The following is an 11,247-nucleotide window of genomic DNA, read 5'->3' as shown; positions in this document are numbered from 1 at the left end:
GACTGATGTCAGTCACCGTGGTCGATGACGGAAGGGGCCGGGGCCTCAGGGGTGAACATTATGCCTCATAGCCTCGGATCAAGTGCTGCGATGGGATGTCCTGGGCTCTGTTGCTGCGTCCGGGGGTGGATCTATCGAATACCGTTCCGAATCTTCTCGTCTAGACTGCCGGCCCGCTCGTGGAGAACCCCGCCTACGGGAGACATCATCAATTGTTGACTCTGGTGTAACCACATTGCTGGACGAAGATGACCTATACACCATCCATGAGACGAAGAATAACACAACCACCCCCAAAGCTCATTTACAACGCCCAGTAAGCATACAATGACGCAGCAAAAGAGAAATGACAGACAATTGAGAACGAAAGCGACCAAAAACCTTGCGAGTACCAGTATATGGGCCCTAGTCTATCCTTACTCGTCCTCCGAGGAGTTGGTCAACGACAGATACGCAGTCCAGGCAATACCGACAGAGGACACGAAGGGCTACATAAAGCGTTAGCAGGAGAACACGGAACATTTCTCTCACTGACTCACAATCTGGAATTGGATAGGAACAACCCGGAAGTTGAGGATTTGAACGGCGGGCCAAAGAACATAATTGGCCTTGAGAGTTGGAAGATAAACATCTTGGAACTTGCGCGTCAATGCTCTCCTTCCCCCTCCCTCGGCAACGGTCATGAATGAAAAGAAGCACGCCAATCCTACATAGTCTGTTAGCCTCAAAGCTTCCTCTTCTTCCTTTGCGATTCACATACCAAAAGGAGCAAACATGAGCTGATCCACGACAACTCGCTTCAGCGCCGGGATTGACGGGTTCCTCTTGGTGAGAGGGAATGCCCTGGACAAGAAGCCGAACCACTGGAATTGAACTGGGGCCATGAAAAAGCCGTACGACATGAAGCGAGTTAGGCGTTCAAAGTCAAAGGGAGGGGGCATATGTCTCGCATGGCCCAGCTCCCCAAGAGCAGGTGGCTTCTCTTTGTCCAGCTCATGGATCTCAATCGAGATGAGATCGCTACTACTGGTATGCCTGTGTCCTGCATGAGCCTTGAAAGCTGTAATCAACTGTGCGACCGTATCTGCGATTCCACCAAGGATCTATCATGCCGTCCAAAGTCAGTCAATCCATGCCACTGAGCATCTCCAAATGGTGGGCTAAGGCAATTCTTACCGCATTGGTCACCATAGTAGTCAGGACTGAAGACGAGACAAATGTCAGCTAACCCCTTGAGGCGCTTATCAAGTGAGCGTAGGCCTTACCCGGCTTCTCCGCATAGTAGGAGTTGAACTTGGCCGCGAGGCGCATTGCTGCCGCCATTTCGATGAGGAAGATTATGGCGTGAAGCAGTGGCTATAATCAAGGAGATGGGAAGGAGTGCAGTCAGTAATTGTTCGCAGCATGGAACAAAATTTGAATGCCGTTTACAGTATGTAAGGGTCCTTAAGAATTCAAGGGTTCGGGACGAGGCTCAGTCTTCTTTTCCACATACCAGACGGCCGTAGATGTACCTCCGATTGAGTCCATCAAGTATTCTTCGACGTCCAGCGGAGAACATGACGAAGGCGATGGGGAGAAAGAAGTGATTGACGGGATGGAAGGGGATCGAAGGCGAGGGCACGCAAATCCCGGTTGGCGGTATCGGCGAGTGTATGACGCAAAGGATTGTCAGAAAGGGCGCACAGGCGAAATAAGAGCAACCTGGCCGAAGCCCCCAACAACTCCTGGTCTTGTAGGCGGGTGGTCTCGGTGGGTCTCGATGAAGCAACGGGGCGGATGGAGGCGGATTAATATGGGTACTGGGTGAGGTCGACCAGCGATTCAAGTTCCCCGTAGTAGACAGGCAGCACTCTGACTCCGAGGCTGTGAACTGTGAGGAGCAGACGCAGGATCAAAGGTCGGCCTGTCATCTGCCCGCTCGACTTCCCCCGCCCCTTGAACCAATCCGCTCGCGTGATCACCCGCCCTTCTCCGCCCTTTCGCTGCTTTTACTAAGGTCAGGGTCCCTCTTTTTAGTTTTTTTGCCGCTTTACTCCATCCTGCCGGAGGCCCGGCAGGGTCCGGTACTATGTAGCTCGTGCTTGGTATGGCCCGCATGCATTGCAGCATGCAGATTTGAAACTTCTATGATATTCTATGATATCTGATATATACGATATTTTCAAACATCGATTGCTCGGCATCACGTCCTAATCATGCTGTCACGGTTCCCACTCACAGAATCAGCCAAGTCTATGAAAGATGCATCGTAGGCGGCGTTCAAACTATCATAACAGTAACACCTCTATTCTGAACTGGTTATCTCAATTGGGTTACCCTTCCTATCAAAGGAATGGATATCCGGGAGATCTTTAATGTCGATCATTTCGTTCGTGTTCACATCCACCAGGCGCACGGCTTCCAGACGAAGTGCCCCCACCGCCAGGGGAAGCAGTTTTAATTCGGTCGCAAAGCAGGTGCCAGGTAAAAGGGGACTATGATTGATCAAGTTAGCCAAAGGCAGAAGAACAGAAGAGATATCAAAGTCACTCACCCAGCCCGAACATCTGTACTCAAAGAGATGAGCTCTGCTTCCTGACCGGCTACACTCTTCTGTAGAGCATGAACAATGTTGTCATCCGTCACAGCTTCCGCAACATGGGCGTCCTTACGGCTCGTTGCCGATGAAGAAGATGGTCGCACTACATGTCCCCTTGGGTCTGGCTTCTTCCTGCGAGGGATAGCGACCATGGAGAATTTGCGGGAGGCGGCCGATCGATTTACGATGAAGACACTCCACGCAAAGGGCTTTCCTACTTCCACATGCGGGGGGCCACTAAATGAAACGGATACACCGAGGTCCGCTGTTGAATAAGCTCTCTCTCTTAAGGAGCTTCGATTGGGCGTGGCTGTTCCCGCTACGCCGTTGCTCTGATTTGGCGTCATAGGCAGACTTGCAGGGCGGTTGTTTCGTTGTAAGGCCTGGCTAGGTCCGCCAAAGGTCGGGTTCAGAACCATTGAGAAATCGACATTGGTCCTCCATTGCATCAAGATCCGCGGGTTACAGTTTTCCGACAGATGTATGATTGCTTCCAAGGAGATATCCAAAACACTGACCATCACAGTTGTTGATGGATTTGGGTCTGGCGCATAGTCAGGTGTCAACTTGTATATAAGGGTGACATCATCTCGTGGGAGGCATCGAATGGGTGGGACCAGGCCGGGCGCGTCCGAGAGGGTTTCGATCGTCCCATCTGACATGTGAAGCTTTGCCTTGTCGAATGTGACATCGCAATTAAGGAAAGGCGTCACTTCGAAATCAAGACTGGCAACGGTAGTAGGCCGTCCGCTATAGGCATTCAATCGAGAATATCGTATCCTGGCACTAGCGGCGGGGACGATCCGTATCGGATGCCCGGAGTGTTGCTGGATATGATATATGGGATCTTCACTGTATTTCGCAGGTACAACTCGCAGAAGCCTAGACGCTGGGAGGAAGGGATCTTTTTGGTCCAAGGATTTGTCGGTGGATAGTGGCTGTAGAATGTTTGCCGATGCAGGGATAAGAGGGGGGAGATAGTCATCTCCGCGAGATTCTTGCTGTCGATTTTCTGCTGGATTGAGAGTGGCGGCGGCGATGAAGAGGAGGGAAGGGTGTTGGATGCGTATGCGAGGCCGTTCTGGAACCGGTCAGTACAATTGGACGCCGAAGCACATATGGAGCCCTTACTGAGGAATGCTTTAACACTCCAAATCACGTATACATGATTCCCACCGCCCGTTTCTCCCTCAAACTCGTTCACCACCACCAATGGCTCCTGTGAATCTACAACCCCTGAGAAGATGAGGTCTCGGGTTGGGGTCGGATTCTCCGCAACCGTTTCAGCGGGGTCGATAGCAAAGGCATCAAGTCGGACCTCGAGGTGTGGAAGGTGCTGTTTCAAGCTGGAAGGCGAGCAGTTGGAAAGCCTCAGGACGACGCGAACGGTACAGAACTCATCTATATGGCGCTGCATATGAGTAAGAGATAGAGCTCGGTCAGGCCAACAGGTCTTAGCGTACCAAAGAATAGGAGGGAGCGCTGTGGTATCAGGGAGAGGACAGATGTTACATCCTCTGCGCCTTTTTCCAGGGCAGACGTTAGAGCTGCTTCCAAATCGACATCTGAATCATGCGGGACAACCGTGGCTAGAAGAGCATGTCTGAGGAATTCCCCGGGGATGTCGAGACTCGGCATGGCGAGAGCAACAGCCGCATGCTCCTCTTCTTCTGACGGTGGTGAAATTTATGGCGCAAGCAGGTAAGCGACCGGGGTAAGCTAGAAAAAGACCACAATCCGAAGCCCCTCGGTGCGCAATCTAATTAACAGCAGCCAGGGACCCAAGCGCGCCCGGTGGAGGTGATCGATATGACGACCCGGGGGGGACCCCTTGCAAACACGGCAAACACCCTTAGCGCAGGAACCCCGGCGAGCTTCTTCAAACGCGGCTTTTTCCATCTTTCTCATCGCAACCGCAGTAGTGTCTGTCCCTGGCAGCTTCTGCATCGACGAGATGAATCCGATGAACGGTCCAGCTGGCGCGTCCCCCCTTTGGCAGGAGGCGCGCAACTCCGATGGTAGAGTTTACTACTACAATGTCCAGACGAAGGCGACGCAATGGGCAAAGCCCGTCGAGCTAATGACGCCGATGGAGGTATGTATACTCTCACCATTTCTGGGCCGTCAGATGCTGATTGATTCGCCTCATCTATAGCGCGCTTTGGCGAATCAGCCATGGAAAGAATATACTGCTGAGGGTGGTCGGAAATACTGGTACAACACCGAAAGCAAGCAAAGCACTTGGGAGATGCCAGATGTTTACAAGAATGCTCTGGCACAGGCTCAAACGCCTCAACCTCCTCCGGCGGCGTAAGTCATCTACATCCCGTTTCGACTATGCACGTAATCCTGACCTTTGTGACAAACAGGGCTCCGACTTTCGTTGCAGGAGGTGTTAGCTCGTTTTCTTCTTACCCACAGCAGCGCGATCGCGACGACTTTGATCGAGGCTATAGCGACCGACGTATAGGATATCCTTCGATGGATTCCAATGGTATCGCGGCGGCTCCTATCCTAGGCACTCAAGCCGAACCCGAATACAGCTCCCTCGAAGAAGCGGAAAACGCGTTCATGAAGATGCTGAAGCGCCACAACGTTCAACCCGACTGGAGCTGGGAACAAACCATGCGTGAAACCATCAAGGATCCTCAGTATCGTGCTCTGAAAGACCCCAGAGACCGCAAGGCAGCATTTGAGAAATATGCGGTCGAGGTTCGCATGCAGGAGAAGGATCGGGCGAAAGAGAGATTCGCTAAGCTCCGAGCAGATTTCAATACCATGTTGAAGCGCCATCCTGAGATTAAGCATTACAGTCGCTGGAAGACCATCCGACCGATCATCGAGGGTGAGACTATCTTCAGGTCCACGGACGATGAGAGTGAGAGGCGCCAGCTCTTCGAGGAGTACATTGTGGAGCTCAAGAAGGAGCACATTGAGGTGGAAGCGGTTAAGCGCAAGGCCGCCATGGATGAGCTGGTGACTATCTTGAAGTCCCTGAACCTGGAACCATACACACGCTGGTCCGAAGCCCAGGCAATCATTCAGTCGAATGATAAGGTCCAGAGCGACGATAAGTTCAAAACCCTTAGCAAGTCTGACATTTTGACTGCCTTTGAGAACCACATCAAGTCCCTTGAGCGGGCATTCAACGATGCACGCCAGCAGCAAAAGGCAGCAAAGGCGAGAAAGGAACGCCATGCTCGCGAGCAGTTCATTGAGCTTCTGAAGGAATTGAGATCACAGGGCAAAATTAAAGCTGGAAGCAAATGGATGAACACCTACCCGTTGATCCGCGAAGATCCCCGGTATATCGGTATCCTGGGTAATTCCGGATCATCTCCTCTGGATCTGTTCTGGGATGTAGTTGAGGAAGAAGAACGGTCATTGCGTGGTCCGCGTAACGATATCTTGGATGTGCTTGATGTAAGTGTGACTTGCCTCTGACGATCTCTTTTATCCGTCACTAACCACTCTTTAACTAGGACAAACGCTTTGAGGTCACACCCAAGACTACGTTTGAAGAATTCAACGTGGTTGTGTCTGGCGATCGCCGCACGGCCGATATCGATCCCGAGATACTCCTGTTAATCTTCCAGCGTGTCCAGGAGAAGGCGCTCCGACGGAGTGAGGAAGAAAAGCATGCCGCGGATCGTCATCAACGACGTGCTATAGATGCATTGCGTTCCCGGATCAAACGCCTTGAGCCTCCTGTCCGTGCTACTGATACATGGGAACAGGTGCGGCCCCGAATCGAAAGATTCGACGAGTACAAGTCTCTGGAGACCGATGAGCTCCGACAGGCTGCCTTTGACAAGGTCATTCGCCGTCTGAAGGAGAAGGAGGAGGACGCGGAGAGAGACCGCGAGGCCCGTGATAGAGATCGCGGAAGTCGCCGGGATCACCACGATCGTGACCGTGATCATCGCAGTGGGCCGTCCTACAGAGGCGAAAGAAGAGGAACCTCGAGCCGCCTTAGCCGGACGCCCGAGCCGGATGCCTACGAGGCAGACCGTCGTAAAGCTCAGGCGGACCGTGAACGATCCTACCGCAAGGCCAGCGGCCTATCGCCTGTCCGAGAAAGGCGAGAGGAGCGTGACCGAGACCGGGACCGTTACCGCGAGCGCGAACGGGATCGGGACCGCGACCGCGACTGGGACCGGGATCGCAGTGCCCGTCCGCTCAGCCACTACGAGCGTGAGCGTCGAGAGCGCGAGGAAGAGCGTGAACGCCTCTATCGCACTCGCGGTGATCCTCGTGGAGGTCGGGATGAGTTGGATTATGGCGCCGATACCCGAAGCACGACCAGCAATGATCGTAGGCGCAGACGCGACAGCGACACGGAAAGTGTTGCCAGTCGCTCTGCGAAGCGGTACCGACGTGATAGTCGAGAACGGGAGCGCAGCCGCGGTGCCAAGCGAGACCGGGAGCGTCGCGAACGGACTCCAGCAGCAGCAGCAGCTGATGACTCCAAGAAAGAAGAGAAGGCTGTCCACTCCGGCAGCGAGGAGGGAGAGATCGAAGAGGATTAGATGCACTCTACAGTATTGGCAGACCTTACCTAGGTAGTGCCAATGAACACTAATCTGATTCCTAGCGCACTGATAGTATATACATAGTATGATAAAATGGCTGTCTTCTGTAGCGAAACCAACCCTCAACTTGACTCGAGCTAATAGAGCAAGTAGCATGCTGCTAGAATAAAAACCAGAGTAGGCTCTTCCCAAGTAAAATATCGATAAAAATTCCTCCATCCCCGCCGCTTTCATCAACAACACTACCCTTATCAAATAAGCCCTCAGACTTTCAATCTGCAATCCTCCACCACCACCACCACCACCACCACCCTCTGCCTTATTAATCTCATACACAAAAAGCTGAGGAAGCGAAACCGTCCTCTCTGCCACCCTTCAAATACAACCCCGTCGTACACTCCACAATCAACTGTGTGTCAATTGGAAACGGCGGTTGGTGCAGTGATATATATATAAATCAAGTTTCAAGGGTCAATAAAGCTCGCCCGCCCTGTTCAGATTAATATAGCCTAGTTTTGCTAGATCTGGATATACTATTGACATCCATGTATCGTACCAGGGCCTTCGAATCATTGACTTGACTAGTTAGTTCAAGTTCTGAGGAGTATATCGTTGGATATAAAATATTCTATCATTGGCGGGGTACATAACGGCTCCGCGGGTCCGGGGTTCACTTGGATATACAATCTGGATACTAGACTTGGATTTTATATTTGTTTCAATGGGTCAATGACCGGACGCTTGATTACACTAGTCATGTGTACCTCGGGATATGGGTGTCCGGACATGGAGTAGGATATGTATTGTGGTTGATGTAAGTGCTGGTCTCCTGACTTGAAGCCTGCGGGGAAACATGATTGAGTAAGTACTAGCGAGTTCATTGCGTTTTCAGCCTGATAATCGTTGTAATTCATGCATCACTTACCACTGTCATAGTAATAAGCCTCCCCAATACGTTGCAATCACTACACAGTATCAAAGAAACAAGCCCGCTGACGTGGAAAGTGAAAGGCAGGAGAGCCGATGAGATTTCTTTCATGTCAGGTGATCGTTGATCTAGCCATCTCGTCGGCGTCTTTGTTCAATTGCTGCTCCGACCGTATGTCGATTTTCTTTGTCTCTTACTTTCGTAGCATCTTCATAGGATGTACGTCTGGTCAGGGAGATTTGTTGGGATTTATTATTAGTCAATAATTCCGAGTCGTATACGTAGAGTAAATATATAAAGGGAATGCACAAATGTTACGCAAGGACCAGAAACACGGTTAAGCCATATGTACGATTGGACAACAAAGCACGTAATACAATATGTTCAAATCTTTTGGACAGTGGTCACCTAGCTTGACCTTACCAGCTAACTTTTCTCACCGAACCCTTTGTCGGTGGACCATCCATGTCGTAAATAACCTTGGAACTCTGGGGAAACTTTAACTCCGACATGACTGCGCCATCCCAAAACCGGTACCCAAACATAATCTAAGAGACGAGTCTCGTGTCTTCACTCCATAACATCGTGAAGATGACAATATCGGACTATGCAGGCGTAGATGGGCTTGGAAGGGACGACCATGGGGCGACGACACGGGGGCCAGAGAGGATCAGCTGGATCAGGTAAACCACTGCTCCTAGCCAAACATGTCGCCCACTTCCTCTTCGTCCTCCTCCTCCAAAGCACCATCCACATCACCAGGAAGGCGCACGCCACGGCAGCGGCGCCGCCTACTCTGTGCTGCAGAGGCCTTGGTAACGCCGAAAAACGCCACTACCCGAAGGTACCTCCAGCGACGTCGGTATCGTCGCTGGCCCGAGTCGCGGCCGTCACGTTTGTGAGGCACGCGGTCATACTTGCCAGGAACAGCTTCTTCATTTCTCCTCTTCCAAGAAGAACTATAATCGCAGTTAGTACAGTTCAATAGACATGAACACAAACCGAAGATAACGCTGGTAGACTTACGTAGTTGCCGCTCAACTTCTGCTCCTGGTCCATCTGACTCTGGTACTTGTTGATACGAGGGCGGTAGCTGTTGGGGTCACGACGGAAGGTAACATCCAGGTTCTTCAAGAAGGTGTTGCAACCAGTGACCAGAGACTCGGGGGTGTTGGCGTGGGCATCAACAGAGGGCTGGCCATCGAACACAATGACACGATCGGCGAGATAAGTGGCCATGATGAAATCGTGCTCGACGATGAAAGCAGTCTTCTTGGTGTGCATGATGAAACGCTTGATGACCCTGGAGGCCACAATACGCTGCTCGGAGTCAAGGTAAGCACTAGGCTCATCAATGAGGTAAATATCGGCGGGCATTCCCAGAGCGAGAACGATGGCAACACGCTGCAATTCACCACCAGACAGGTTCTGAACTTCCTGGTCGATGAAGTCATCGATCTTGAGGGGCTTGTAGACATCAGTCTGGAACTGGGGCGACAGGAAGGCGGCCTTGATACGCTTGAAGAACAGTTGACGGACGGTTCCCTGGAACTTGGGAGTGATCTTCTGGGGCTTCATGCTGATGTTCAGGCGAGGGATGCTGACGCCGTTGTCGGGCTTCTCAGCACCAGCAAGCATCTTACAGAAAGTGGTCTTTCCGGTTCCGTTCTCACCCATCATGACAATGATCTCCGAATCGGTGAAACTTCCAGCGTCGATCTTCAGGTGGAAGTTGCCAAGAGTCTTCTCCATGCTAGGGTAGTTGAAACCACGGTTCTTGTCAACCAAGAAATCGTCACCGGCTTCAGCAAGACGGAAAGTGAGAGATTCATCACGGAAACGCAAGTTCTCGGTGGGGATGTGACCATCCAAGAAGATGTTGATACCTTCACGGACGGAAGAAGGGAGGGTGACCACACCATAAGCGGCGGGCCTTCCGTACAGCACGCAGACGAAGTCGGAAAGGTAGTCAAGGACGGACAAATCGTGCTCGACAACAATGACATAATCGTCAGGGCGGAGAAGCTCTCGGATGGAGCGGGCGGCGGCGAGACGCTGCTTAACATCAAGATAGGAGGAAGGCTCGTCGAACATGTAGCTGTGATTCCGTCAGCTCTGGTGTAAAGACAGGTCGACGGTGCTAGAGGGTATGCTTACACATCTGCCTTCTGGACGCAAACCAGACCAATGGCGAAACGCTGGAGCTCTCCTCCAGAGAGGTGGTCAATATCACGGTCCTGGACCTGTCTCAACTCTGGAACCAAAATTAGCACGCCAGTTATAGTGTCCATCAGCTGAAAGTCTCATACCGAGGGTGTCCAAGATGTGATCGAGGTTGTCCAGCTGAGTGCGGGCCTTGATGAGAGATCCGACATTCTTGACAGGGCCCTTGACGGCCCTGGGAATCTGGTCGACATACTGAGGCTTCACAACAGCCTTGAGATCGTCCTCCAGAACCTTGGTGAAGTAGTCTGTATCAGGTTAGAAGTCGGCGTACTCTGATCTGGATGCACTGTCTATACGCACTCTGCAGCTCGGAACCACGGAAGTACTTCAGAATCTCTTCCCAGTCGGGAGGGTTGTCGTAACGTCCAAGGTTGGGCTTAAGCTTGCCACTGAGGATCTTCAGGGCCGTACTCTTTCCAATACCGTTGGTACCGACAAGACCAAGAACCTGTCCAGGACGGGGCATAGGAAGACGGTGAAGCTTGAAACTGTTGGCAGAGTAACGGTGGGTGACCTGGGTTTCCAGGTTGGTCGGCAGGTTGATGATGTGGATGGCACCGAAGGGACATTTCTTGGGACAGATACCACAACCGATACAGAGGCGCTCGGAGATGAAGGCGATCTTGGACTCGGGAGTGACCTCGATACAGAGCTTGCCCGTACGAACGACGGGGCAAGACTTCTTACATTCCTGGCGACATTTCTAGAAGACGGTCGGACGTTCGAGTTAGAAAAGCAATGTGTCGCGAGATAACTTGTATATTCGAGGCTTCGCGTACCTTGGGTTTGCACTATAAAAAGCGAGGTCTCAGTAAACGTTGATGCATGGACGGGGACGGCAGAGTATGCCGCGGGGTACAGGAACTCACCTTGTCACTGTTGACAATAGCGACACTGAACACCAAGACTGTTAGTTCTGGTGGCCAAAAAATGAACGAGTCGGAACTGGCGGGCCATACCGAGTAAGCTTGTCAGACATG

At 52.0% G+C, this 11,247-nt stretch overlaps 4 protein-coding genes across 4 annotated transcripts; 1 reads left to right on the top strand and 3 right to left on the bottom strand.

Annotated features, from left to right (window-relative positions):
• Positions 1–317: 317 nt before the first annotated feature.
• On the bottom strand, positions 318–1,692 carry BO80DRAFT_248403 (Mpv17/PMP22 family protein). The gene is made up of 6 exons (XM_025714620.1): positions 1,496–1,692; positions 1,266–1,356; positions 1,177–1,202; positions 761–1,103; positions 540–706; positions 318–488 (listed from the first exon to the last, which is right to left on the bottom strand). Exons 1-6 carry the CDS (start codon positions 1,559–1,561, stop codon positions 417–419), a joined length of 765 nt encoding a protein of 254 aa, XP_025570107.1. The 5' UTR covers positions 1,562–1,692; the 3' UTR covers positions 318–416.
• Positions 1,693–2,287: 595 nt separating this feature from the next.
• On the bottom strand, positions 2,288–4,219 carry BO80DRAFT_367965 (TRAPP trafficking subunit Trs65 domain-containing protein; the record flags this gene model as incomplete). Its single annotated transcript, XM_025716313.1, has 4 exons — positions 2,288–2,477; positions 2,537–3,662; positions 3,713–3,982; positions 4,045–4,219. 4 exons carry the CDS (start codon positions 4,217–4,219, stop codon positions 2,288–2,290), a joined length of 1,761 nt encoding a protein of 586 aa, XP_025570106.1.
• A 277-nt stretch (positions 4,220–4,496) lies between these two features.
• Positions 4,497–7,231, top strand: BO80DRAFT_497495 (snoRNA-splicing protein PRP40). Its single transcript, XM_025724079.1, has 4 exons — positions 4,497–4,676; positions 4,737–4,891; positions 4,951–6,004; positions 6,064–7,231. Exons 1-4 carry the CDS (start codon positions 4,536–4,538, stop codon positions 7,108–7,110), a joined length of 2,397 nt encoding a protein of 798 aa, XP_025570105.1. The 5' UTR covers positions 4,497–4,535; the 3' UTR covers positions 7,111–7,231.
• Positions 7,232–8,959: 1,728 nt separating this feature from the next.
• Positions 8,960–11,222, bottom strand: BO80DRAFT_248322 (ABC transporter family protein). Its single transcript, XM_025714619.1, has 7 exons — positions 11,137–11,222; positions 11,047–11,058; positions 10,568–10,970; positions 10,351–10,512; positions 10,199–10,295; positions 9,068–10,139; positions 8,960–9,000 (listed from the first exon to the last, which is right to left on the bottom strand). Exons 3-7 carry the CDS (start codon positions 10,731–10,733, stop codon positions 8,977–8,979), a joined length of 1,521 nt encoding a protein of 506 aa, XP_025570104.1. The 5' UTR covers positions 10,734–10,970; positions 11,047–11,058; positions 11,137–11,222; the 3' UTR covers positions 8,960–8,976.
• Between the last annotated feature and the right edge of the window lie 25 nt (positions 11,223–11,247).

The sequence above is a fragment of the Aspergillus ibericus genome, assembly GCF_003184845.1.
Source record: "Aspergillus ibericus CBS 121593 unplaced genomic scaffold BO80scaffold_67, whole genome shotgun sequence".
Lineage (NCBI taxonomy): Eukaryota > Fungi > Ascomycota > Eurotiomycetes > Eurotiales > Aspergillaceae > Aspergillus > Aspergillus ibericus.
Note: the sequence above shows the minus strand (reverse complement) of the source record. Positions and strands in the feature narration are given on the sequence as shown.

Excerpts from the sequence above, each read along its gene's own strand:
- BO80DRAFT_248403 (XM_025714620.1), bottom strand. The coding sequence starts at position 1,561 with ATGTTCTCCGCTGGACGTCGAAGAATACTTGATGGACTCAATCGGAGG. Across the intron at positions 1,357-1,495 it reads GGTACATCTACGGCCGTCTG|CCACTGCTTCACGCCATAAT; the intron begins GTATGTGGAAAA and ends CCTTGATTATAG. Across the intron at positions 707-760 it reads GCTCATGTTTGCTCCTTTTG|GATTGGCGTGCTTCTTTTCA; the intron begins GTATGTGAATCG and ends CAGACTATGTAG.
- BO80DRAFT_497495 (XM_025724079.1), top strand. The coding sequence starts at position 4,536 with ATGAATCCGATGAACGGTCCAGCTGGCGCGTCCCCCCTTTGGCAGGAG. Across the intron at positions 4,677-4,736 it reads AGCTAATGACGCCGATGGAG|CGCGCTTTGGCGAATCAGCC; the intron begins GTATGTATACTC and ends CCTCATCTATAG. Across the intron at positions 4,892-4,950 it reads CCTCAACCTCCTCCGGCGGC|GGCTCCGACTTTCGTTGCAG; the intron begins GTAAGTCATCTA and ends TGTGACAAACAG.
- BO80DRAFT_248322 (XM_025714619.1), bottom strand. The coding sequence starts at position 10,733 with ATGCCCCGTCCTGGACAGGTTCTTGGTCTTGTCGGTACCAACGGTATT. Across the intron at positions 10,513-10,567 it reads CCGTGGTTCCGAGCTGCAGA|ACTACTTCACCAAGGTTCTG; the intron begins GTGCGTATAGAC and ends AACCTGATACAG. Across the intron at positions 10,296-10,350 it reads TCACATCTTGGACACCCTCG|AGTTGAGACAGGTCCAGGAC; the intron begins GTATGAGACTTT and ends TTTTGGTTCCAG.